The sequence below is a fragment of the Caloenas nicobarica genome, chromosome 15 (genome assembly GCF_036013445.1).
Source record: "Caloenas nicobarica isolate bCalNic1 chromosome 15, bCalNic1.hap1, whole genome shotgun sequence".
NCBI classification, from domain to species: Eukaryota; Metazoa; Chordata; class Aves; order Columbiformes; family Columbidae; genus Caloenas; species Caloenas nicobarica.
Genome location: NC_088259.1, coordinates 7,926,671 through 7,951,360, shown reverse-complemented (window position 1 = coordinate 7,951,360; position 24,690 = coordinate 7,926,671). Strand labels below are relative to the sequence as shown.

Here is a 24,690-nt window from a genome sequence, read left to right as displayed (position 1 = left end):
TGAAAGTGTTATTTGTTGTTTCCATTTATTCCCTTTCTACAGTGATTATCAATCACAGATCAAACATCATGCAAAGCTCACAACAACAGTTTCCACGAAAGCCTTTGCTGGGTGACCCTTAAGCTGCTGTACAAATATACAGCTTTTTTTTTTTTTTTTTTAAAAAAAAGGAAGAAACTACTGTTTATTGGAACTGATCAAATATGGGGAGGAAATGGCTTGTACTTATTAATTCAAATTCAGAAATATGAACTTCTCAAACTTTACTGCTGCATTTTTAGGTCGTATGTTTGCAGAAAATAATCAGAGGCATATGTTCAGGTGCAAAACTTGGAAGTGACTTTGTGTTGATTAGCTGCAGGAACCAGAGTTAATAGTTCCTGTTTATTAACTGGATAACTGGTACAACTAGCCACATAACAGGAGTTGTAGCTATTTCAGTCAAGAATATAATTACAAATATTAAATGAAAAACTAAAAAAAAAAAAATCTTCCTACATAATATTTGATCTGTGCTTTACTGGCTTGCTTAACTATGTAAGTGTTGGCTGGAAATGTGATTTGAATTTGCCCTGACCATAATCACTACTGAAACGCTCTGTAGATGTAAAATAATAGTTACAGAAGATGTTCAAAGGGTATGCTGAATAGTCAGTGCACTCCAGGCTGTCACAGTCTTAATTTGGATGCCTTTTTTTTTTGCAACTGATTTGTTCAGTTTTTTACCTGTGTTTTTGCTGTGTCCAGTCAGCCGAACGCATCCTCCTGCTCTTTCACCGCAGGGCTGCCCCACATCTCAGCCTTCCTCAGAAGAGACAGGGATGCCTGAGGCCGAGGAGTTTATCAGTGTGGTCATCAGCCACAGGGACATCTGAAAGACAAGACGGACAGAAGGACAGTGAGGCGTCAGCCTGAGGAAGAGGCAGGTGATGAAGTTGTGATCCTGCTGCCTGGACTTTACCTGTTCTGAGAATAAACAACATTTCTTTCTCCACACTAGCTTTAAGCTTGGTAAAAAATAAAATTAAAGCCAAATCCTAGCACCTTAACTAAATCAGAGCATTTATCAGCTTCACTTAAAGAAACAGGATACTTTTTGCAAGTGTTTATTTGTACAGACCAAACAAGCTATTTTCTTTAAATATGAGCCCTCCACAGATGTGCCACTCAGCCCAATCTCTGTCAACACCATTCAGAGGTCAGGAAAAATCAAAAATACATGAGAAGCGTATTCTGCCACTCTGCTGGACAAAGGCCTTTCTTGAGGCTGTTTAGTTGATGTAGGCTCCAAACAATTGGCAAAGCAGATCTTACCCTGGTGCAGGGAGGTGAGCAGGACCCTGCGAGATGATGGGAGATGCCAGCGTCACACCGGGTGCCCTCCCAGGAGGACAAGGACACGGTTCCTCTCCTTGTAGAGCAGCGTTTTTGCACACCAGGGAGAGCTCAGCTCCCCCGAGACATTGACGTTGCTGGGGCTTTGAACTCCACTTCAAAGCCGGAGCGAGGTTTCTGTAAACCCAGAGAAACAGGTAAATATTTGTCAGGGTCAATTAACCCTCCTCATCACCTCAACAGTCATCTGTACGAGACAGCTGGAGGGGTTTCGGCAGGCACAGAGGGGAGCCTTGTTGATTTATGGAACCACTCCAGGACATGGGTAGACACAAAACACTGCAGGATGGAGACCTGGAGGTTTTCCCCTTAGCACAGTCCATGAGCTCATAGAGACACCTCATCATTTCCATCCCTGGAGCAGGCAGAAGAGGAAAATCCATTCTTGTCTAGGAGAAGGAAAGAGGACCAGTCCTACTCCCAACACTGCTCCTGTGGTTTTATAACCACTTCATTCATCCCAGTTACTCCAGATGGGCATCAGCTGCTCACAGAGCTGGAGGGCTCATTTTATCTCCCACCTGCTCTCACAGGTTTGATGGTGGACATTGTGAGCCAGCCATGCCAGAAGACATTACATCATATAACACTTCCATGAATTTATCAAGTTCCAGTTTGTGATGTTCTCACAACCCAGTTACCAGGGTTCAAGGCATTGGTTTTGGAAAGAGGGTTTTACTGGACCCCTCCATCCCTGGTGTCTGTACTGCAATAGCCCATGGAGGGGGAGATGGGGACACCCAGCAACTCACCCCAGCCACCAAACCACCCAGCAGCACACCCAGCCTTCCTCTCTCTTATCAGCACAGCATGAAAATACCAGCTTAAATAAGAAAAAAGGAAGGGAAAAGCTAGAAACAGCTGAGCAGCAGATGAGAAGGATGAGGTTAGGCTCATTGCTTGTCCCCCTGCCCAAACCTGACCCAGCAACCCCACACACTTGGACACGGCCCCTGGGGCAATGCCACCCGCCCTTTCTCTCATCCAGGAACCACAGCTGGATGTTGACAAGCCCAAAAGGAAGCACTGGGGCTGTAACGGGTCCAGCTGGGAACCGTGCAGCCCCCACGGGTCTCTTTCCCTTTGGCTTTGGGATGCATATTGGGAAGATGCTGAGGGAGGCCCTGGGGGTGCCCGAATCCTGGGGTGCGGTGCTCCCGCACGGCTCTCACCTCCCCTGGGTTCAAGGCAGGGAACACCATGTCCGGGGGCTCAGCCACCCCAATGGGCTCGGCTCGGCAGCAACACACGGGCAGCAGATGGGACGCTGGGGTGAAACCGCGCTCCGTGTCTGCTGCTTGCGGAAAAGCAAGTGGAGCAGGGAGAGGGACGTGCCAAAGGCAACAGCTGTCTGGGTGAGCTCAGTGTTTGCTGTCCTGCGAGACGCTGGCCGCGGGGCAGATGGGCTCAGTCCTGTCCTTCACCGAGCACCTCCCTCCGACCTGCCAGGTGCCTCTGCGGGAGCTGGCACCAGCACCTCTGCTCGCTAAATGAAAGCTGGATTGTCCCAGGCTTGTCTGTGCAGGCAGTTAAATCTTGCTAGCAGCAATGGGGGAGGATGAAGCAGCATAAATCTTATCAGCTGTGGTCCTTATCAGCCACCACAAACCCAGGTGCCACAGGACATGTGCTTCAGGTACTGGTGTGTGCCCAGCTCTGCTGCCCTTTCCTCCCTGTCACTTGTGCCATGTGGGAAGGTCACACTCCCACGGATGTGCCAGCTCAAGTCATCATCAGACCTTTGTGTTGCTGTGTGGACACGGCCCAAGCGATGGACAGAGCCACCGATTTGCTGCAGGAATCCCCCCTCCAGCTCCCTCTGCACTTCAAAGGGCAGATGCTGGGGAGCGAGGGCTCTGTGGAGCTGCCAGCACTCAGCACCCCCAGACCAGACAGTTCAGACGAGGTGTCGCAGTGCCAGAGTTTTCAGGGTCTTACATGTCAGTGCATCCCCTAGTTGGGGAGAAAAGACCTCAGGAGAGTGCATCTCCACGCTGGGAGAGATGTAGAGAGAGTCACTCCCATTTTGGGTGTGTTCAGTTAAACTTCAGATCACTGGTTTGGACCTTGCAAGACTTTGATTGGAATCTGATTCCCTTCTATATCTTCCTATGTATGTTTCTTTGTTTGTTTCCTCCCCCTGCCAGTGTATTTTAGATGCTCTGATTTATCCTGGCAGACCAAAGCACATCCTTCTTGCAGTGTCTGGCACAGGCTGAGCGCAGGGAGCTCCTTTCTTTCTATCACCTGGTAAATACTTTTGGAGTCAGAACTCTTGATTTTCATTCCTTTATACCTCACATACATGCTTGGCTTAGCCTCAGTACAGCAATCCAAAAAGCAGAAGGTTGCTTTTTGGACAGTCAGGCACATGCAGGCCACCAATACGCACATTTTGCTATAATAAACGTGGAGTCCAAGACAGAGGAGGAGCAGATGATGCCTCAGTAAGTCTGGCCCAAGGCAGCAGGAATGGTATGTCCACAGGCTCCGCAATCCCTGCCTGGTGTGCCAGAGCAGGGGCTGCACTAGTTCTGTTTGCAGGGCAGCGTGATCTTCCTTAGGTGAAAGCTGAGGAAACGAGGCAGAAAAAAGCACCTTTGGGGTCTTTGGTTTCTGTTTTTCCAGCCTTTGTCCAGCTTTGAGCAAAATGGTTCTTGCAAACATCTGAGCCTCCATGGTAGAACCTGAGAAATTTCATGTCTGGTCAAACAGAAATCTGGTGGCTTGGATCCAGCCATCTGGATGTGGGAAAGCTTGGAAGTCCCATGAGAAAAGGGAGATTTCTTGGCAAAGAGTCACAATAAATCTTTACGGGAAAGTGGAGGGGTGAAAATACCAAGTGTCCATCAAGCTGCTCCCATTCTGCGGGCAGAAGCCAGGAAGCCCTGAGATGTGCAGGTACAGTGAGACATTTTAGAAGTGAAGACATTTTAGAAGACATTTTAAATCTCGAATTCAGCTTCAGTGCCAGAAATCCTGCATAGTCGTGCCCTGCTCACCTGGAAGGGCACGACCAGCTCTGATGTGGTGCTGGTCACTGGCATCTCTCAAATCCTTCTGGTAGATGTGATCTGTGTGACAGTACGGGTGGAGAAACATGTATGGAAAGTGGTTTGCTCAGTGTCACTTGTGAGGGAGCCCCAGGAGAGCTGAGCTGCTGCTGTTTCTCAGCCTTATGTAGAGATGTTAATACACTGAGAGCCCATATGGGCACATTTTCCCTGCCCAAAGCCTCCCCATCTCCTCCGCTCACCCCTGGCAGGTCCCGTGCTGTGTCTTTCCTCCTGCACCATCTTCCTGCCCTCACAAGAATCTGCTTTTAAAGCTGGTCAGGCTTTGAGTGATCACCACCCACCTGAGCCATGTCCTCCTCCCTGCCAGATGTGCCCCAGACGGACCATGGGGAGAAGCAACACCTTCAGGACACCCCGTCACAACATCCCAAGGAATGATAAATCACTGCAAACACCCCCTCTTCCTTCAGAGCTGGAGAGGGAAAGCAGCATCTCTTTTAGCTTCGCTTTTAAAAAATCTGAGCCAAACAAACAAACAAACAGCAGCAACATTTTTCTCCGGAAATCCTGTTCTGCAGCTGGAGACAGTGAACTGTGCACTGGTGGGGATGGCTGGGGGGTATTTGCCAGTGTCACTGTGGGGGCCCGGGCATGTGAGCACCGGGGCCACCCCCGAGGAGAGGAGCAGCGGGAACAAGACCTCCCTGTGCAGCCGTGACAAACCCGCCTGTGAACCGCTGCCAGGTGCTCAGTTTCTATCTTAATTTTGGTCTTGGAAAAAAAAGGGTATGGACTGAACACACAGGGGCTGCAGTCAAGCTGCGGCACACACCCGTCCAAGCAAGAAAATTACACGGTGAGGCTGCCAGGGTGTCCTGACTTCACTTCGCCGGGTCTGGGCTTTCGGGGCTGTGATCCGCTCACCCCTGACCAGCAGTTGATCCAGCCCTTTGCTGGAGCTGCAGCATTTCCCAACAGTGATTATGGTGTCAGATGCTGAGGCAAGAAATGATCTCAGCTTGCCCCAGATGAGACCCTTTGTGCAGAGTGGTTTTGCTGGGGGTGTGCAGCGGGGATGGGGGCAGTGGGCACAGCACTGCTATGGGGCAGGGGGTCCCAGTACCCAGCTTGGCTCACAGCTGATGTTTGGCTCCTGGGTTTGGGTCTATGTTGGTCTCAATTGATTCTTGGTGTGATGGGCTCCTCTTTCCATTGACCTGTTAGATTCTTCTCACGTTGGCAGAGTGCAGCAAAAGCAACACGCACCCACAGCACCAGGCTAAAAAATAAATTGTTAGCAAACAGCAAATTAACTGTCTTCTGAAGTGTGCTGAGGGGAGCTTCCGTGCTATTTGTTAAGCGGATTTCTAAACTTAGCCCAGTTACTGTAAAAAATACCTTCACAAGAAACTACCGTCTGCAGCGCTCAACTTCAGAGACATTTATTTCTAGAGCCAGTGGAAAAAATTTCTCACCTTTCAAAGGCTCCAATTATATCTCGGTGCTGGCTGGAACCAGTGGCCTTTGTAGCTTCCTTGCCGGCAGTCGCGGGATGCTGGTGGGGACCACAGATCCGATGGCGCCACAGGGGATGGGGGGAGAAACGGGGAGCTGATACGCACCTATTGACCAAGGAGATCACATAGGATCCCATTAACCTTGATGGACACCTTATTTATTTAACACCCCAAAACAAGTGGGTTTTATTTTGCAGCACCAAGTCATTAGCCCTGCTGCGTTTTCAGCCATGGTTGCTGCTGGCACTGAAGACTCCCAGGATCAGGTTCCTATCAGGACCTGGTCAGTCGCACCAGTAAAAGGAGCAAACTGCAGCTCACAGAGGTGGATTGATGCTCAGGTGGCCTTTGGAGAGCGAGTCTGTAGCCAGGCTGTGGGTCAGGCTGCCCCACGCTGCCCCACTGAGCCCAGCCTGGGCGGCTGGACCCCCGCGTGCAGGCTCCTGCCCACGCTCCCAGCAGCTGGCTCCGCATCACTATACATAAAATGGGAATTTTTTTTTCCGCCTTTATTTTTTTAGTTTTTCTCATGTCCTAGCAAATATGCAGGCGGAAACGGTGGGATATGAGAGAACATTGCACCCAATGCAGAGGCAGGTGCTGGGCGTCATATGAAAGGCTTCAGAACTGTGGGCTCAACTGTGAAGAACGCAACTGCCTGTCCCCGCCGATAGCGGGGGGCCCAAGCCTGGCCTGGCACAGGAGCAAGCCCATGGATGAATTTTACAGCAATGGCCACGGACTGCAAAGAGTGCTACAAATCAGAGAAATGTTCAACGTCTTTGCAATTGGAAAGAATAGGAAGGAGTAGTGAAGTGTCTCACTTTTTTAATGGAAATGCTCTAAACCCCAGAGTATGGGCTAGGCTTTAGAAGGCACCTGCTGCCACTGTGTCACCCTGCTGTGGCAGGCAGGCATGACACCTTGAGTAGTTGAGATAAAGGCTGGAGAAGACCTGGCTCTCTCCAACCCCTCCTGCTGATCTCTCCACCATGGTCTGTGCTGCCACGGCTGCACATTCAGGGTCACACGCGCGGTACCGCCGTGTGAGCTGTGTCTCACCGCCAGCTCAAGCTCTGCTCCCTCTCACCGTTCCCCCTCCTCCTGCAATCACAGCCCCAGCAGGGCAAAATGTTCCTCTGCGAGGGGCTGGTTGTGCACAGTCTCAGCTGCGCTGCTGCTGCCAGCTGGCCATGAGCAGCAGAAACGCTGCCCAGGAGACACGATCACTGCTGGATGTCTACGGAGATCTAGAAATGCAAAATCCTGTCAAATGCCCCAGTTTTCTTCCCTGCCAGGGTGGGCACCAGGGTAGCTGGAGCTGTTGGTGGTGTTTGGGGCAGGACTGGGAGAAATGAACAGCTTTCAACAAAGCTGGAAAATTAGCCTTTCTGTCATTCATAAGAGGGGAATATTTTACTAGAGCAACAGAGTTTGTGCATTACCTGGGGAAACAGTTTTGTTCAAATACGTCTTTGTTTTGGCTTTGGTTTACCCCTGCTAAAAAGAAGGCTGCTGCTATGGAAAGCCACATCGATCTTCTCTGTGCCTGGTGGTGCTCAGAGACCACAGCAGATCCCGTCCCCCAGCAAAGGGCAAAGCCCTGCTCAGTCCTATGTGGGCTCGTGTCACCACCTGCCCCTATGATACAAGGGTGAAAGATGATGTCTGAACCCAAGAGATGGGAGAAACAAATGACAGAGAAATCCTGCAAGTCCTGTTACAGCTTATTCTGGAGAGAGCTGCCATGTGTGTCAGTCTTAAAAGCATCCTTGGGCATCTCTGCCAAGAGAGTGCTGTGAACCCTGTGATTTATCTCTTTTTTTCCCCCTGATGCTAATTAAAAGGAGAATTTGCCGGCGCTGCTGCCGTATCCAGCTGAATGCATGTGCTTCTTGGCTCCCAGCAAGGTCCTCGCTGCAGATACCGTGTGCTTTGGCAGCCGGGCCAGTCTGGGCTGCAGGATATTACGCCTGGCAGGGACACAAACCCCTTCCAGTTCCTGGAATTTGGATTGTCTCACGGAGTGCTGATTAAGCAGTGATTTCAGTCTGCACCCAAGACAAAACCCTTGCCTTGTCTCTGCGCAGAGGCTCGGTGCGGCTCAGCTGCGGCGTGGCAGTGGGACCTGCAGTGGGTTTGCTCTCCCTGAGCCCCAGGGAAACAAAAACTCAGAAAAATATCTCAGATGCAAAGCTTTTCAGTTCATGGTGCTGGATGAGCATTTGCTGCTAAGGGCTCTGTCTTTTTGAAATAATAAATCATTAGGAAAACTCTCCCCATAACACAGGCCCAGTGCCCTCCCTACCTTGGTGTGTGCTTGGAGGCAGCTGCTCCTCCACATCCCCAATCTGCCCAGTTGAGATCACCGCTATTTTTCCCCATCTGCCGTTCTAATCCACTGGGAACGAAACAGGCTTTACCAGCCTTGCTAATGGGAGATTCGACAGCTGGGGCTGAGCAGAGGGAGGCAGCCCTGGTGTGTGCCATCCTGGTGCGGTGCGAAGGGCTCTCCTGGCACTCGCCTCCGTGTATGGGGGAACATAAAATAGGGGTGTCAGTAGGACTGGCAAACTGGAGATGGTGTTTTGCCCAGCACCCGCAGAGAGGTGGCTGGTGTTGTGGGGTGGTCTGGTGCTGGGAAGGGGAAGCTGAGCTGGTCAGACCCCCTGCAACAGGCAGCCTGGGAGGCCAGTGGGCTCTGGGAGCTGCACGGACACCCCGGCGTGCCCAGCACCGGCACCCACAGCACGGCACAGCCCCCGGCAGTGCGCCCAGCCCTGCCAGCACAGGGGTCCCCTCCCGCAGAGCTGCAGCGGGGCCCAAGATGCCTCAGTAGCAGTTTCCTCGTCTTCTCGCTGGCACGATCATCATCCCACCCGCTGGGAGGGGAGGGGATGGAAATATGCCCCCAGCACGCCTCCAGCCGCTCCCCGGGACCCGCAGCATCTTGAGTTGTTTTACTAGAGAGCGGATGCCAGGAAAAATATCCACAGGGGACTACTTCGGCAGGATCTCACAGCAGGGTGAGGCTGTATTGGTACAACACATCAGCTCAGCACCTCGGCACTATTCCTGCTCCACGCTTGGGTCTGTTCCTCCCCAAGCTCCTGGTCGGCTCCTGTGGCACCACGGGTCCCTGGGGCAGCCAGCCGGGCTCTGGGATGTGCCATCGGCCCCGGCAATCTGGGCTCAGTGCTCCCCTGCCGGCAATCAAAGAGCCAAATCCTGGCTCCAAACCCACCTGTGCCCTGGTGAACCCAGGCCTGCTGAGGTGCGGGGTGAGCACCTCGCTCACCTGGGGCACCGTGACATGGGGTGACAGCGGCAGAGAGCCCTGCCACTGCTCACACGTGGCCACGCACGCTGGCTCTGAGCATGGCGGGAGGAAGAGGAGATGTGACGGGTATTGCAAGCAGCCTCCCCAGCCTGCCAGGCTTGCATTTTTGTGACCTGTAATAATTCAGCCAGCCCCAGGCATCGTGGCTGCTCAGGATGTTGCAGGGAAACACTTGACGCTGCAGGACTGTCGATCGCTTCCAGACTTCTCCAGCTGTTTCCCCTCCCTGGGGACAGACACCTGGACACGGTTGGGCTGTCCAGGGAGCACAGCCCCCCAGGGAAGGGTTCTTTCCCTGATAAGGTGCCCCTGGCTGGGTATCACCAGCCTGGGTCAGTGGTGGGGACACGCCCAGGGTCCCCACAAGTTGTGGGGAACCCCAGTCCTTGGGGAACCCACCCAGCAAGCGGCTTCATTTCTAACGGAGAGAACTGCTGGCCCAGGGACACACATGGTCACAAGGTCCCCTTCCCCAGCCTGGCAAGGGACATCTCTGCCATCTGCTCAGCTCGCACCAAAGCAGCCACCAGCCCCGCTGTCCCCTTGCCGGGGCAAAGCCTCCTCCATATCCCTCCCCAGTGGGATCCGCTTCTCCATCCACAGCTGCCAGAGAGAGCCCAGCTGGGAGGTGAGCGGTGGAGAGACGATTCTGGGAAGCTCTCCCTGTAGGTAGCTGTAAAACACCAGCTGACAAGCAGCCCCTCTGCCCGCTGGAGCCTGGCTCTGCTCGCTGCCCCCCCGGCACCCTGCATGCCTCTGCGCGCGGGGCATCCACCCGCCTATAAATCTCCTTGCAGGGCCCCTTCCAAACTGCAGGACGTTCCCGGGGGGAAGAGTTAAGATGCAGTTTGTGCGTCAGAGGCCGCGGCGGGCTGCCCGGCGGGGCTAGGCAAAACCTCTCTCCCGCCTTTGCCCCGGCAGGTTGTTTGCAAAGGTCAATCCCAGCGGCTGCCACCGCCGCCACCGGGCTCGGCTGCTCTTGGCTCAGTCCTCGAGGTACGTAGTCAGGGGAACATCCTCCCCGCTGCTCCGGGAAAGGGCTGGCAGGGATGCTAGGAGGTGCATTGGCTGTCAGACGAGGAGATATTCCAGAATTCTCCTTTTTTTTTTTTTTTTAATAATTCTGCTTTTGCTGTGGTTTATTTTTCTTTCCCCGAGATAAAGAGTCGTTAGGATTTCTCGGCGATGCTTTTAAATCTTGCTGTGCATTTCTCTATCCGTGTGAGACTTCCACTTGTGCTGGGGCTTTACTCAACACACCAAATGCCTGGGAGGTTACAGGGCAGGCAGCTGCAGTGAGTATCTCAGCATGTTCTTAATTAGCCCCTGCCTGGCAGGTATGTGGAATAAGTGAAAAAATGGGGGAGATTTTGTATGGATTTTATTTTTTTTTAAAGAAACAACAAGAAAACCGATTCTCCAGACATCTCCCTGCTGATCCCAGGGAATTCACTGTAATAAATGAGATATCAAAGAGATTAACTTTAAAGATTTATTTTGAAAACGGAAAAAAAAAAGGAAAATTTATTTCTCCCATTTTGGTAAGTGGTGTTTGCATGTGAACTGCAAACCTGAGCAGTGTCTGTGTTGTTTCTCTCCTAGATCCACGCACTGGCAGCAGGGAACAGTGATCCACCTCGTCCTCACTTAACTCCGTGCGGGAGCAGAATCCACTGGCGGCTCCTGCCGGCCAGGCCAGCATGTCTGTGCTCCACTTGCCCCTGTACCTCACTGCCCTGGGCTTCTGGATAACGCAGCAGTCCAGCTCCTTCCTGCTGCCCAATGCCACCGAGGTCCTGTCCCTGCCCGGGGGCAGAGCCGCGGGGCTGCTGTGGGGCACGGGGGTCCCCCGGAGCCGTCGGAAGCGATACCTCTCTCCCCGCGACATGAGCTTGATTTTGGACTATCACAACCAAGCGCGGGCACAGGTGTCCCCCCCCGCTGCCAACATGGAGTATATGGTGAGTCGGGCTCTGGCAAGGTGGGGTTTGGGTCCGCGGCTCTTGGGTGCTGCAGTGGGGTCAAGGGGCTTGTCTGTGGCGTGGGCACCCAGCCTGGTGGGAACAGGGCACCCACACATGGGCATGTCAGGGTGCTGCCCCGGATTTGCAGCTGAACATCTGTCCCAGGGGACGTTTTGCGCCCCCAGTGCAGGGCAGACCCATGCAGCCTCTGTGCAGGAAGGATGGAGTCCCAACGGCGTGATGTTTCCACCTGTGGGCAGATTTAGGACCCCTGGTCCCATGGCTGGGACATCTGGGAGCCTGCTGGCTATGGGATGGCAGGATCCATCCAGCCGAGCTGCAGAGGCAGTGTCAGGGGGAAGAGGAGGCTGCAGTCATGAAAAGCTCTGGTCCCGACCCAAAGCCCAGGTGGGAGCCTCACCCCTCACTGCAGCCGGGAGGGACAGCCCCATCCCAAGCTCCAGGGTCCCTTGGGAGCGTGCCCAGGGATGCCACCCCCTGGAAGAAGAAACATACAGGAGCAAGCCTAAGAGGGGCTGCACAGCCTCGCTGGGTCAGGTACCTCCTCCAGACAAGGGTCATTCTGAGTAGAGCTCTCCCCAGGTTGTCTCCACCCCGTTTGGAGCTCCTAACCCAGCCCTACAAAGAGGAGAAATGGGAAGGACCAAGAGGAGGGACTTCCAGCCCTACAGAGTGGGACCCTCAGGGCAGGCAGGAGGTGCCACATGCTGCTCTGCTCCCAGGGAGGGGATCTGAGCTCTAACAGATGGGGTTTTCCATGGGTTGTCCGTGAATGCTGGTTTGGGAGAAGCACGTGGCAGCCTGGCTTACTGGGTACCAAAGCAGGTCAGACGTGCCCAGGAGCATCCTGCACTGCTCCTTGCTTGGCCTAAATTCCGGCCTTCCAAAATAACCCTCCCAGGCATCTCCCCAAAGCTGTTCAGGATGGGTGAGGAACCTGTAAATAATGCATGAAGGAACCAGCTGTCCACACCGGTTGGGCTGCAGCCAGGGCTGTGGTGGAGAGCTGGGGATGGCAGTGCAGGGCTGGGGCGGTTTCATCCCCGGGCTCAGCTCCACCTTCTGCAGAAGGAGCTCATTCCCACAGGGAATCACGCACGCAGGGCTTGCACTGCCTCAGGACACCCGTGCTCTGCCTGGGAAGCACCCGGTGTGCCCGGGAGCCACAGTGGGCAGCTGGGGTGGTTCACTGCTCCTGGACATGCTGCCATGCTTCTCTTGAGCTTTTTCCAGCCTGATGTATCAGTCATGTTTTTTGGACACCCATGGGTGCTCAGAAACCCTCCTTGAGCCCAAGGGAGTGGGTTTCTCCTTTTCCCTCCTCTGGGCACCTGAAATCCCTGCCTGCCCTTTTCCTTTCCTCCTGGCCAGGTGTGGGATGAGCAGCTGGCCAGGGCAGCGGAGGCGTGGGCTGCGCGCTGCCTGTGGGACCACGGCCCCCCCCAGCTGATGAGATATGTGGGGCAGAACCTCTCCATCCACTCGGGCAGGTGAGTGCCCGTGGGCAGAGCGGGCTCCTGGGGACCCCCTGCACCCCGTGATGCTGGAGGAGGAGCAGCAGCCCCTCAGCTGAGGAGCAGAGAGGTTCTGCACTGGGGCTGCAGAGGACTGAGATGCAACCGAGATCCACCCAAGATGCAATCACCTCCCGCCAGGGTGGAAGAGGAAGGCCCAACTCTTGCAGCAGAGTAAATGTGGGAAACCAGAGGTTCCTGCTGCTCATTTGGAGAGTATGACATTAATCCCCGCTTTTCTGGGCACACAGACCAGGAGACACGGATCCTGGATACCCACCATCTAGTTGAGAACTCAGGTGCCTCCAGTGAGGGACAGGTCTTCTGGCCTTGGGCACAAGTGGACTTGGCACAAGAATGTCACTGCCCATGCCCCATCACACTTCTCTCCCCCATTTCCTCAACACAGAGCCTTCCTCCCCCTCCTTTCCCTCACCCACAACCTCCAAGGTGGAGAAGGTCCACCTTATTCATGGCACCTTTTGCAGGTACCGCTCCGTCGTGGACATGGTGAAATCGTGGCACCAGGAGAAGCAGCATTACTCCTTCCCCCATTCCCACGAGTGCAACCCCCGCTGCCCCTCCAAATGCAGTGGCTCTGTCTGCAGCCACTACACACAGGTGAGCCCCGTAGCCCCCTGCAGCCCCCCAGGACCTGGCTGCAAACCAGGGGCAGCTCACAGCGCCTTGGGCTGCTGCAGCACCCCGTGCAGTGAGCAGCCCTTCTCCTCGCAGCAGCTGGGATGTGGGATGGAATCCTGGCAGCTGTCTGCTTCAAATCAGGCAGCGGGGCTGGCAGCGGGCAGCGTGCCCGCTGGAGGTGTGCAGGCAGCAATGCCCTCCCACCCTGGGTCCCCATGGAAATCAGGCTGGGACCTTCTGGCCAGTTGGCTGGGAAGTTTTCATTTTTTTGAGCTTCTTTTCCCTGCTTTAGCCTTTTTCTCCTTATTACCCCACTGGCATCTCAAAGGTGGTGAAGAGGAAAAAAAAAAAAGACCCTTTGTGCTCTTTATGAGCATGAATCCTCTGTCATGGAGCAGCTTTATAGCACCCAGCCATATGCAGGTCCCCAGGAATGCAGCTGCTCCTTCCCCTGGCAGCCTGGCCAGCACAAGGTGGAGAACCTCCCTCTGCTTCCCTGCTGGGTGGCAAAGCTGGGCCAACCGCTAATTCACTCCTCTACATGCTCCAACCTTTACCAGAGCATCTGCATCTCTGTACAGCTCATCTGTGGGGATGCTCAGGGATGCTCTGGGTTGCAAATGGGCAAGGTATTTTTTTAAGGAAGAAATTCAGCCTGGAGAGGCTTTAGGAGGAGCTTCTTGTTCTGTTTCACCTCCCTGTGTGCAGGGTAGGTGGCCAGCGATGCTCCAGGCTGAGATTTGAGAACTAATCTGGGTAAATTGGAGAAGTGACCCAGACTCTGCTGCTCGTTTCAGTGAGCCTGGCAGGGCAGCACCTTGCAGGGCAGCAGGGGCTGCAGGCAGGAGAGGGACAGGGAGAAATCACCCTCTGGTCACAAAGCACTGCCTGTGATGGGCACAGCATCCAGGCTGAGAAATCTGGGTAGATGGGATGTGATTTCCTAGTGGGACGGAGCCCTGAGCTGGGGTCCTGGGAGGGCCAGTGCGGGACATCTGGGTGGGTAGTGGCCGACAGCAGCTGTTCTCTGTCCTGGGCAGATGGTGTGGGCAACATCCAGCCGCCTGGGCTGTGCCCTCGGCTCCTGCACCAATGTGCGGGTGTGGGGCAGCACCTGGCGACACGCCGTCATCCTCGTCTGCAACTATGCCATCAAGTAAGTGCAAGGAGGGCAGCCCCCCACCGCCATCCCCCCTCCTGGCGGCAAGGGGGGGTGCTCACAGGTGATGCCCTCCTCTCTTTACAGGGGCAACTGGCTGGGAGAAGCACCGTACAAGGTGGGGCGGCCGTGCTCAGCCTGCCCCCCCACCTACGGCGGGGGCTGCTCCAACAACATGTGCTTCACCGGCCTCAAATCCAACCAAGTCAGCTGGTTCTAGGGCCGCAGCACCACAAAGAAGCCCCCAGGGATGGGGACAGGGTGAACCAGAATTATTTATAACACTGTGTCTCTCCGCAGCTGCTTTGGCCACCCCTCGGCCCCCTCCCTGCCCCACGTTCGGTGTCCTCAGCAGCCCGGCTCTCCAACCTGCTTCATCCCTAGAGCCATATAGGAAAAGGCTTTTTTAACACATCTCCTCCGGCAGCGCTTGTGTTGTCCGGCTCCTTCCCACTTCGTGGAAAACAGGGATGGTTCAGGTCCCTATGTCCTGAAATAGGGATGGTTTGGGGGTGCGTGGAGGGAGCAGGGCTGCCTGGCATAGTCCCCACTCTGCAGTTTCGGGGGGCTTTCCCCACTGCCCCTTGTCTGTGCTAAGGCAGAGGCTGGTGTAAGTGAATACAAACACTTTCCCCTTGCAGCAAGCAGCTGGAGAAGTGGGAGCCCTGAGTGTGCCCCCGCTCCACGGCAGCCCCTCCAGCCACAGGGCCCTGGGTCCAAGCCCCTCAATAAAGCAGTCTGGAGACCTCGATGCTCGTGTCAGTCCTCCCTCCCTCACAGTCTGGAGCCTCGGGGTTAACACCAAGCCAGCCCCTTTGCTCTGGTTTTGGGGGTAAACAGCAAAGAAGTGCAGAAGCCCTTGGTGGAGCCACAGGCCACAGGAGATGCCTGGGTGCTTTGCTCCATCGTGTGGGAGAAGCCAGCACTGCTGGGACACAGGGTGACAGTGATGCTGAAGGGCCACAAGCTCCCCATCCCACCTGGGCTGTCCCGCACCGCCCCACTGCCCTGCCTCACCCCCAGTGCCACCAAGCACCCCGTTATCTGCATCCCCTCCCTCTCTAGGACCTCTCACCACTCATTAAATTTGGGGGTCCCCAAATTCCCAGGCCGTGGGGCTGAGTCCTCAGCTGCAGATTCCCACGCTGCAGCCCACTGCACCCCAGCAGCCCCCTCCCCGCCCGCCCCTCTGCACGCTTCCTTGGGATGCACTTTCCCAGCCAGAGGAACAGATGTCCCTAACTTTGTCCCCTCGGGGCTGCAGGGTTTATGCAGGGTGCTGGGGAGTCCTGGAGCTGCCAGGGACCCCTTGGTGCCTCCTCCAGCCTGGCCCCTTCTCAAAATGTACAGGAGGCTCTGTGCTGCTGGCCAATCACTTTTTCAGCTCCAGCTCTGGATCCCCCATATATTTGGCATCATCCCAGCAACACCTCTTGTGCGTGACCCTGTTTGCCTCAGGACACCCCCCAGGAGTAGGGGCTGCTCCTGCCATAGAGCCAACAGCAGCACAGGGGCTTCCACAGCCCCACGGGAGGTTGGGGACCGCACCTGTGCAACTGGCCACCGTGAGGTCCCCACGGCTCCTCCTGGGTGCTGCAGTCCTGGAGGGAGCAAAAATGTCTGTGAACAGCTGCAGCACTTTGTGGGTCCCCCCGATTTGGGGAGCAGAGGGAGACAGGGAGGAGCTGCAAATGCCCCACACCCCGGCCTCATGCTCAGGGTACCACCCTGCATCCCACTGCAGCATCCCTGCTGCTCCCCGTCCCCAAGTGACCCCTCTGGTTTTGCACCGAGTGGACAAGCCTCAACTCATGGCCGGGACATTTTGCCCCTTGTGCCTCAGTCGGGCTCTGCTCTGGCCATGCCAGTGTGTGACAACCCCCACAGCTCGGCCCACGGCCCACGGCCCCCCATGCAGTGCTGGCCCCTTGCCCACAGGCAGCCGCAGACTCGCTTTTCCCATCACGGGCGGGTGACGGCACAAAAACCGGCAGCACCCGGGTGCTGCGGAGCCAGATCCGGCTGCTCCATCCCCCCCGCAGCCGGGAGTGAACCCCAGCCCGGCAGCTGCCCCGGCCTTGATACCAGGTGGAAACGGGCACCCCAAAAGAGTCCAGTAAAAGCCATGTTTGAGTTTCTAGCTTGGCAGCAGTTACTATAGCTACAGCAACGGCACCTTGCAGATTGGTTTCCATAAGAGCTTGGTTACTATTTAACATCTCCACCCACATTAGCCCTGATTAAGCGAATCAATAAGATAACAGGAGAGGCAGGTTTCCTTGCCCTGCCTCTCCGCGGTCCCTCCTGCCTGCACCTAGTTCCTTAGTGAAAGACATTTTTATTTATTTATTTAGATTTCTTTTTTTATTCCTCTACTTCCTCTGGTTTTCGCCCCAAGTGCCCATAGCAGTAGCCGGCGAGACATGGTCAATGTAAGCACCCAGCTAAGCGCTAAGATGGAGGCTCCATATGGTGAGTACAGCGTTCCCATCGCCCGCGCTGCTGCCCCGCCGTCACTCGTGGGAAGCGGGGCTGGGAGCGGGCAGCAGCCCCGGCCCCACGTCCCGGCCCCACGTCCTGGCCCCGCCGCGCTGCCCGGCCCTGCCAGCACAGGCACCTGCAAAGGCTGGAGATGGAGGCAGAAAAAGGGTCCCCAATTACCTTTTATATAATGTATACATATATATGCATTTTTTCCCTTTCACTCTGCTTGGCTTGAAGAAGAAAGCACGTGCCTGAGGGAGCAGAGCCATCGGACCCGCTGGCAGAGGGGCTGCTGCAGGCTTTGCAGCAGGAGTGGCAGCAGTTTAGGAAGGAGGTGACACGCTGCCCCAGCGTAAAGGCTGCGGGAGCGGGCACAGCGGGTGCCCGCCTGCGCTGCTGCTCGGGCCGAGTCTGGGCTGGTGCTGATGCTGGGCAGGTTTGGCAGCAGGGATCGTGGTGCCCGGGCAAAGCGCAGCCTCCAGGCTCCGCGGTGCAGAGCATCAGGCACACACCGCTGCTCGGGGTGCCCCAGCACAGGGAGATGCCCACCAGGCCTGTGCTGTGCTCCCCGGCTGGCACAGCTGGTACCAGCCATGGGCAGCCCTGTGCTGCTGCTCACCTTGGCTGTGCCAGATGCCAATGGCAACAAATGCACATGGGTGAACGGGTGTCCATCCCTGGGCTATCATCATCCCCCTGTTATCCTCAGGACAGGTCCAACCAAATGTGCGTGTGCTGCAGCTTTCCTGCAAGGTGAGGGGCTAGGACTGTTTTGGTCCTGTGTGATTTGGGAACCCCAGTTCCCTGGGCATGGCCAGGGCATGGATTGAGGCCCCAGCAGACAAAGTCTCACAGTTACAAGGTTCTCCATCCCTTCTCCGTGGGTCTCATCACACTCCATGACTCTCCATCGCACTCCGTGTCTATCCATCACTTCCCCGTAGCTCTCCATCATTTCCCTTGGCTCTCCATCATTTCCCTTGGCTCTCCATCATTTCCTTTGGCTCTCCATCACACCCTGTGGCTCTCCATCACATCCCTTGGCTCTCTATCATTTCTCCATGGCTCTTCATCATTCTACCTTGCCCTCTCCTCACTGTATTTTTCACATCCTGTTCCTCTTCTCCGTTACCACTCCCTACTCACGAACACTCCCAGCCTCACCAGTCCACACTCCAGCTGCCGCCTGCGCTGCAGCCAGGTCCCAGGAGGGCTTGGGGAGCTCCCAGGCCACCTCCTCGCACTTTGCTCATGGCCCCGTTCTGGGTGGTGGCTTCTCTTGCTCCAGGCCTGCAGCCTCCTATGGGTGCCACATTCACCCCCATGCTGGCCATCCTGCTAGAGAGAGTCCCCATGTCTCCATGCCCCAGCCCCCAGCATTTCACAACTCTCCAGATCCCTTTAGTTTTGGCTTATGTGGCCCCATGGTGAGCCACAGCCAGATGCGGGGATCATCAGCGTTTTGGTGGGTCAATGGCTTATTGCAATGGAAACACATAGGAACTGTATAGGATGTGCAAAGCACCACTGGGACTCAGACAAATGCTGAGCTTTTGGTCTGTTCAGTGCAGGTTGTGGTTTTGTGTCCAGCTGGTGCTGCTCTGACAACATACGAGGGGCCACACGGTGAAGGCTGCTTGTGAGCGGGTACAACAAGGGCTCGATGCCTCTAAGATGTATAAGGGTTGGATCCTGGAGCGAGGGCTCCTCTGTGGGCTGGTCCAGCAGCTGCAGGTGCTGAGCGTCCTCCAGGCTGAAGCCCCATGTGTCACCTGCAGGACAGGACACTCCTCCTCCCCTGCTGCTGGTTCCTGACCCGCTCAGCTCACAGGGACTGACTTGCGCCTCATTTGCAGAAGGGGAGGCTCAAGTGATGTTCCCATCAGCCGGCGAGGCACGGCAGTGCAGGCTGGTTTGGTCTGGGTGCCCCCAAATCCAGGGTGCCTGTGTCCTGCTTTGCCTCGGGGTGCAAAGCCAGCCTCATTTCTGCAGCAAGCAACAGGCTTTGCCTGACAGATGCAACCCAAGGAGCTCACCAGCTTCTTTAATCACTTACAATTAAGTTCTGCTCACTTGCAGCCGGCTGTAATGCAAGCAGCTGCTTGCCAGCCCCAGCACATCGGTGACCTTAAACACAGGCAGTCAAATCTTTCTGTTGTTAATTTTCTCCTGATTTTTTTTTTAAATCCTGATTTTCTCCTAATTTTTTCAGCCCGACGGCCAGTGACTGAGCCGTGGGCCGAGCTGGGGTGGGTGCAGGCAGAGCCGGGCACCACGAGGCGGCTGGGGAAGAATCGCTGCCCGTCCCACCCGCGGCTGCTCTCCCCATCTGCTTCCGCAGCCAAACAAAGCTCCATCAGGCTGTCGTGGGGCTGGGCTGCCCAGCCTGGGGCCTTGTAAGGGGGAGAGAGAAAAATAATAAGAAAGTGAAATGGGCCTCCCAGACCAAAGCAAGAGGAAGCTCAGAGTGTTGGCAGAAGGAGGGGAGTCCTCATAAATAAAACAGGTGAAAAAGTTATCCAAATAGAGGCGAGGAAGGGCTGGTGGGGGTGGGAGACTGGGCAGTGCCTGGCTTTCAAAGAATCATAGAATCATTTAGGTTGGAAAAGACCTGTAAGATCATCAACTCCAACCGTTAAACTAATACTGCCAAGTCCACTTCCAAAACATGTCCCAAAGAACCTCATCTGCACATCTTTTAAACACGTCCAGGGATGGCGACTCCACCACTGCCCTGGGCAGCCTGTACCAATGCCTGACAACCCTTTCCATGAAGAAAGTTTTCCCAATATCCAATCTGCCGCGTGGCACCAAGGGTTTCTTGTCCCCAGCACCCTACGTAGGTACCTGGGGGAGAAGGGAGCGATGCCACAGCTCCCTGAGAGCTGCGGGGCTGGGGACACGCTCAGCATCCCAACCCGCACCCGCTGAGGATGGGCTGTGAGCTGGAAATGGCCCCTTTGAGCATGTGGGTGCTAAAACCTCCAGGGAGGCTGCAAATGGGTGTGCGAGAGGGTGCGGGATGGAGAGGGGCCGAGGGGACGGTCCTCTCCTGGGCAGCGAGGAGGCAATGAGCTCCCGGCTCCACTTTTAAACTGACAAGACTTGGGCACAATCCGGGCAATTGCCCTCCATTCCGGCACAGGCAGCCACCGCTCTTCGTACTTCAGAAGCGGCTCCCGGAGACAGGGATCCCGGGGGCAATGGTTATGGCACCGCCGCATGATCAGGGCCAGCTCCGTAAAGCAGCTTTGGAAATTCGCTGAAAAATGTGAGACGTCAGAGCTGCTCAGGCATTTTGCTCAGATGTGGTGAATAGTTTCAGCCAAAGAAGATAGGAGGAGGCAGAATTTCTGAGTATTTTTGCTTTTCACTGTGAAGCAATTATTTTTCATTGCCAAATGCATTTGATTTTTTACAGCTTTCCACTAGATATGACCCGAACTGGGCTTTTCTCCTTTGATTTCTCATGCTGCTATTTAATTCCTCTGTTTACTCCTTGTACTCTGTGTCTGTGGCCCAGAGGCCATCAGGGACTGGTGGGTGTTAGGACACCTGGCACAGCCCCCTTCCCTGTCCCCACTCCTGCTGTCACCATCGGCTCTTGGGGCAGCTGTTACCCTGGTGCTGGCAGGGTCAGCACTTACCAGGGCAAGAAACGGCTGAGCAGGGTCTTGCTGCACCCAGCAATAAGCGCTGGGATTTAGATGGGACACAAAAGGGACAATTGCCACTTTAGCTGCCTTGGCCCCATCCTGAGTGCTGTTTGCTGGCGCTCGGTGAAGGTTTCTCTGGGGAAGAGCTGGCGACGCTCCCCTCATCGTGGGGCTGCAGGGATGATGCTCAGTGCCATGGGGCGGCTGCGATCGCCCGTGGGGCTGCGACTTCCCCCGCGCCGGGGCAGCCGCCTCACCCCGGCCGCTTATCAGGCTGGCAGCACACCCTGGTCCTCGGCTTCGCTTGAAAACATGATGGTATTTTTATAAGGGGGAATGAGCAGAGAGGGCGGCTATCAGCAGGCAATGAGCTCCAGCGCTGGGAGGTGAGCAGCGCGGGGCTGGGGAAGGTTTGAGGAGGGGCTGGGAGCTATTTTGAGCTCCGCAGGGCAGGTGTCGGTCTGCGAGTCAGACATGCTCCGTTAGGATTCTGCTGACATTTTTTACGTGTCATTAAAAAATGATGTTGATTTAAAGCGAGTGCAAACGGGTGGTGGGTGACGGTGGTCCTGCAGACAGCGAGGTCTGGGTGATTTGCTTTTACATACAGCAATATCTGCAGCGGGTGCAGGGCTGGCAGGGGGGACGGGGCAGAGCCAAGGGGTACGTTGGGCAAGGGGACACCTGCATCTCTGTCAGAGGATTCAGTGTTAAAACGGGGCAAAGACTGCAAAAAAACATCCACAACTGTTTGTGTTCAGGCTCCTTCTCTGTTTGCTTTCCTCAAATATTCAAACAAACAAGGCTTCTGGCAGAAATGTTTGTGGAAGCGGCAAATGTTGCAGAATGTTCACAGAAGGCAAATTTCAAGGTAGTGGCTGCATCGTGAACCCGGGGCTGACGGCTCTGCTCGCCCACGCTGGCCAGAGGCACCACATTCCCACTGGGGCCTCTGAGCTCAGCTGCGTCCCAGAAGCAATTACTCCCAGGAATGGCTTGTGTCCAAGCTTCAGCCTAAGCGTCAACAGAAATTATCCAGCAAATCCCTTCAGGAAATACATCCTTCAAAAAATAACGGTGGGCTCTGGATGATGCACCAAAGGTGTGAGAGGAGCAGCTCCAGGCAGAGCTGTGGAAAGGCACCAGCATCCGAGGAGCAGGTGGAACCTGGCCCTAAAAAGCTGAGGGTCTGCACAGCCGGACCAGATTTTCAATTCCAAATGGCTGCAGCCACTGGAGGGATGTCATCTCTAGCCCTGCGGCACCAGGAGCCCCAGTGCCAAGGGGCAGATGGGGCCATAACCATGGGTTCAAGCCCTCCCAGCACCAAAGTGTCCCTGTGGGCTCAGCCAGTGCTGGCATCTCCCGGTGAGAAGAGTGAAGGTGGGAAATAGGAATACTGTGGGCCTCATGCTGTGGGTCACCATGCATGGGCCATGTCCCCTGTGGTGATACTCTGGGAGCTGTGACACCTTTTCCCTCGCTGGACATCCAAGCTGGTTTGACATGCCGATTTTCATCACAGCCCTACAGATCTCTCACCTTGCTCATCCCGCCCCAGGGCAGCGCCCTCCTCACAGCTCTGCCCATTTACCCTAAAATCACCCATCAGGACAGGTGGCTCAGCTCCTGCCACCAAGCCTGTGGCACCCAAACCCACCGGCGTGGGACCAACGGGCACCTTTCACCTGCCTCTGCACCAGAAACATGTCCCAGCCATGGGTGTGTGCACGATTTTATAGGCGATAACCCCTGGGAAAGTGGGAAACACAGGGAGAGCTGTACACTCAGCTTCCTGGCATGGCCCAACGCTCTGGGTAGGAGAGCCAATGTCAACAGATAGACCTGAAGGAAGGAGCAAAGCCAAATACATGGGCACTTCTCAGAACAAGAGCTGTAAAACCTGCGCAAACCTGAACAAGTGCCACAACACTCTTTTATACGGTCAGAATCAATAGTTGAGCCCACTCGACGTGTTTGCTGACACATAAACGACAGCCACCGCGCCACGTTTATGGCCCAGTGCTGTTGATGGAGGATGCAGAGCCTGGCCCCTCCCGCCCCGCTCGGCCTCTTCTCTCCCCCTCTGCTCCCAGGAGAGGCTCGTCATTGTGCCGCACGGTCCCCAAAGCCTTGACACCTCACGATAAGAAGCTGCTGCTTCTCATCTCCATCATGCCAGCCTGCCCACAGCTTCCAGCAAACTGGGCAAGTCCCACATCCCACCCTGTCATGTCTGTTGGGATGGCAGGGTCCACCCCACCACCTCTGGTGAAAAGCAGCAGCCCAGCCCGAGAAAAGGATTCAGCGGTGCTAATGTTGTCCAAGGAATCAGGAGGCAGGAGGGGCAAACAGCCAGGCTTCAGATCCACAGCCCTGGCTGCTCCCCTGTCTGGAGTTTGGTGCCTTCAAGGACTAAAGGGTGGCGGGATGGAGGTGGTGGCTTTGCCACCACGTTGACATCCTGGTGGGAGCAGAGCTGGGTGCTGCCTGCAGCTCCATCCATGGGTGTGTGCCACTGCCACCGCCTGGGAGAGCTCTCTGCTCACCTGGGTGTGTTTCCCTGTTACAGGTGTTAAAACACAGGGGTGAAGGGAGTTGTCATGGGGTTATGCACAGTTCAGACCCAGCCCTGCCCTCGATGCTGCTCCCTGATCTGTGCTGGGCATCTCCCCCATCACCAGCGCACTCCATCCCCAGGCACAGAGGAGTACGGACCTGCCAGTCATCCCCCATCCCTGACCCATCAGGAGCCTTCTGGAAGCTGCTGGCAGCCGCATGATCTCCAAATTAATTTGAATGCACTTCAGGCAGCCCCAGGTGGGAGTGGAGGCTCACAGAGACAGCCCAGGAACGGTTTGGGAATGTTTTTCCACCATTAGACTTGTACCTTTGAGGTGGCACTTAGGTTCCAGCATCTCTGGAGGGCAGGAACAAGCTCTCGCCTCCTTGGCACAGCAAAAGGAGAGGTGGCCTCGGTGGGAGAAAAGTCATCCAAGGAGGAAAGGAAATGCAGGAAAACGGGTGTTTCAGATGGGCTTGGCCCCGAGCTGGTCCCTCTGGGTGCGGAGGCTGACAAGGCCATGCTCACTCCTGGCATGGTCAGGGCCATGGCTGTGCAGCACCGGGCTGCATCGCAACGACCTTCCAGCATTCAAGTCATTGCTTGGCACCTGTGAAAACCCAGCGAAATGCCACTTTAATCCCTCACCTAATTTTCCTCCCCCCGGGCTAAGCAGGGCCACACATGCCAGCACACACTCCCTGTCCAGGAGACAAAATCTCAGTGCCCAGCAGCCACCGTGCTCCCCTCTGGACCAGGGCCAAGTGAGTCAAGAGGAGAGTGTCACAGCACCTTCATCTTCAGAAAAAAAAAATAGTGTGCAGCACTGCAGTGGCAGAGAGCAGTTTCTTGGAGTCTGGCAGTTGGAAAATCCCTTTTCTTCCTGCTGGGCTTGCCTTGGTCCAGCTGCAGTGCAAGGCAGTATCCGATTAACTGCTTGGGACATGGAGGCTCCTGGATTCCCCATTGACAGCACCAACATGCACAATTGATTAAGAAATCTCAGCCCTGAGAGTTTTTCAGTTTCCTCTGGAGAGGATGGGCATTGCACAGAGCCGGCAGGGACCCAGGGAGTTATGGCAGCGATGCTGCCAGGGCAGTTTGAACCACTGGAAATGCTCTCGGGGCTCTGCAGGACACAGAGCTCAGGGCTGCCCAAAGATGGGGAGCACCACATGCTCAGATCCTTGTCTGCTACCCTGCTCCATCCTCACTTCTCCCAGCCCTGCATGTCATGACAGCAGCTGGGAGGGGAGAGAAAGGTTGTTTCTCAAGGATATGGAGTTCTGAGTATTTATATGGAAACACTTTAAAGCGAAAGCAGCCAGCCTCTCCCCAGAGATAGAGTCAGACTTGCTCCTGCTGTTAAACACACCCAGGTACATTTTCTGGAGCAGCCTCTAGAGCTGTATGTGTGG

General features: G+C 55.4%; 1 protein-coding gene across 1 annotated transcript; it reads left to right on the top strand.

The window, feature by feature from the left end:
• Positions 1-10,969: 10,969 nt before the first annotated feature.
• Positions 10,970-14,789, top strand: R3HDML (R3H domain containing like). The gene is made up of 5 exons (XM_065645846.1): positions 10,970-11,230; positions 12,626-12,744; positions 13,257-13,389; positions 14,451-14,566; positions 14,657-14,789. Exons 1-5 carry the CDS (start codon positions 10,970-10,972, stop codon positions 14,787-14,789), a joined length of 762 nt encoding a protein of 253 aa, XP_065501918.1.
• Positions 14,790-24,690: the final 9,901 nt, after the last annotated feature.

Bases quoted from the DNA above. Each gene is read 5' to 3' on its own strand.
- R3HDML (XM_065645846.1), top strand. From the start codon at position 10,970: ATGTCTGTGCTCCACTTGCCCCTGTACCTCACTGCCCTGGGCTTCTGG. The intron at 12,745-13,256 runs GTGAGTGCCCGT...CACCTTTTGCAG, and splicing joins CTCTCCATCCACTCGGGCAG to GTACCGCTCCGTCGTGGACA. The intron at 13,390-14,450 runs GTGAGCCCCGTA...TGTCCTGGGCAG, and splicing joins TCTGCAGCCACTACACACAG to ATGGTGTGGGCAACATCCAG.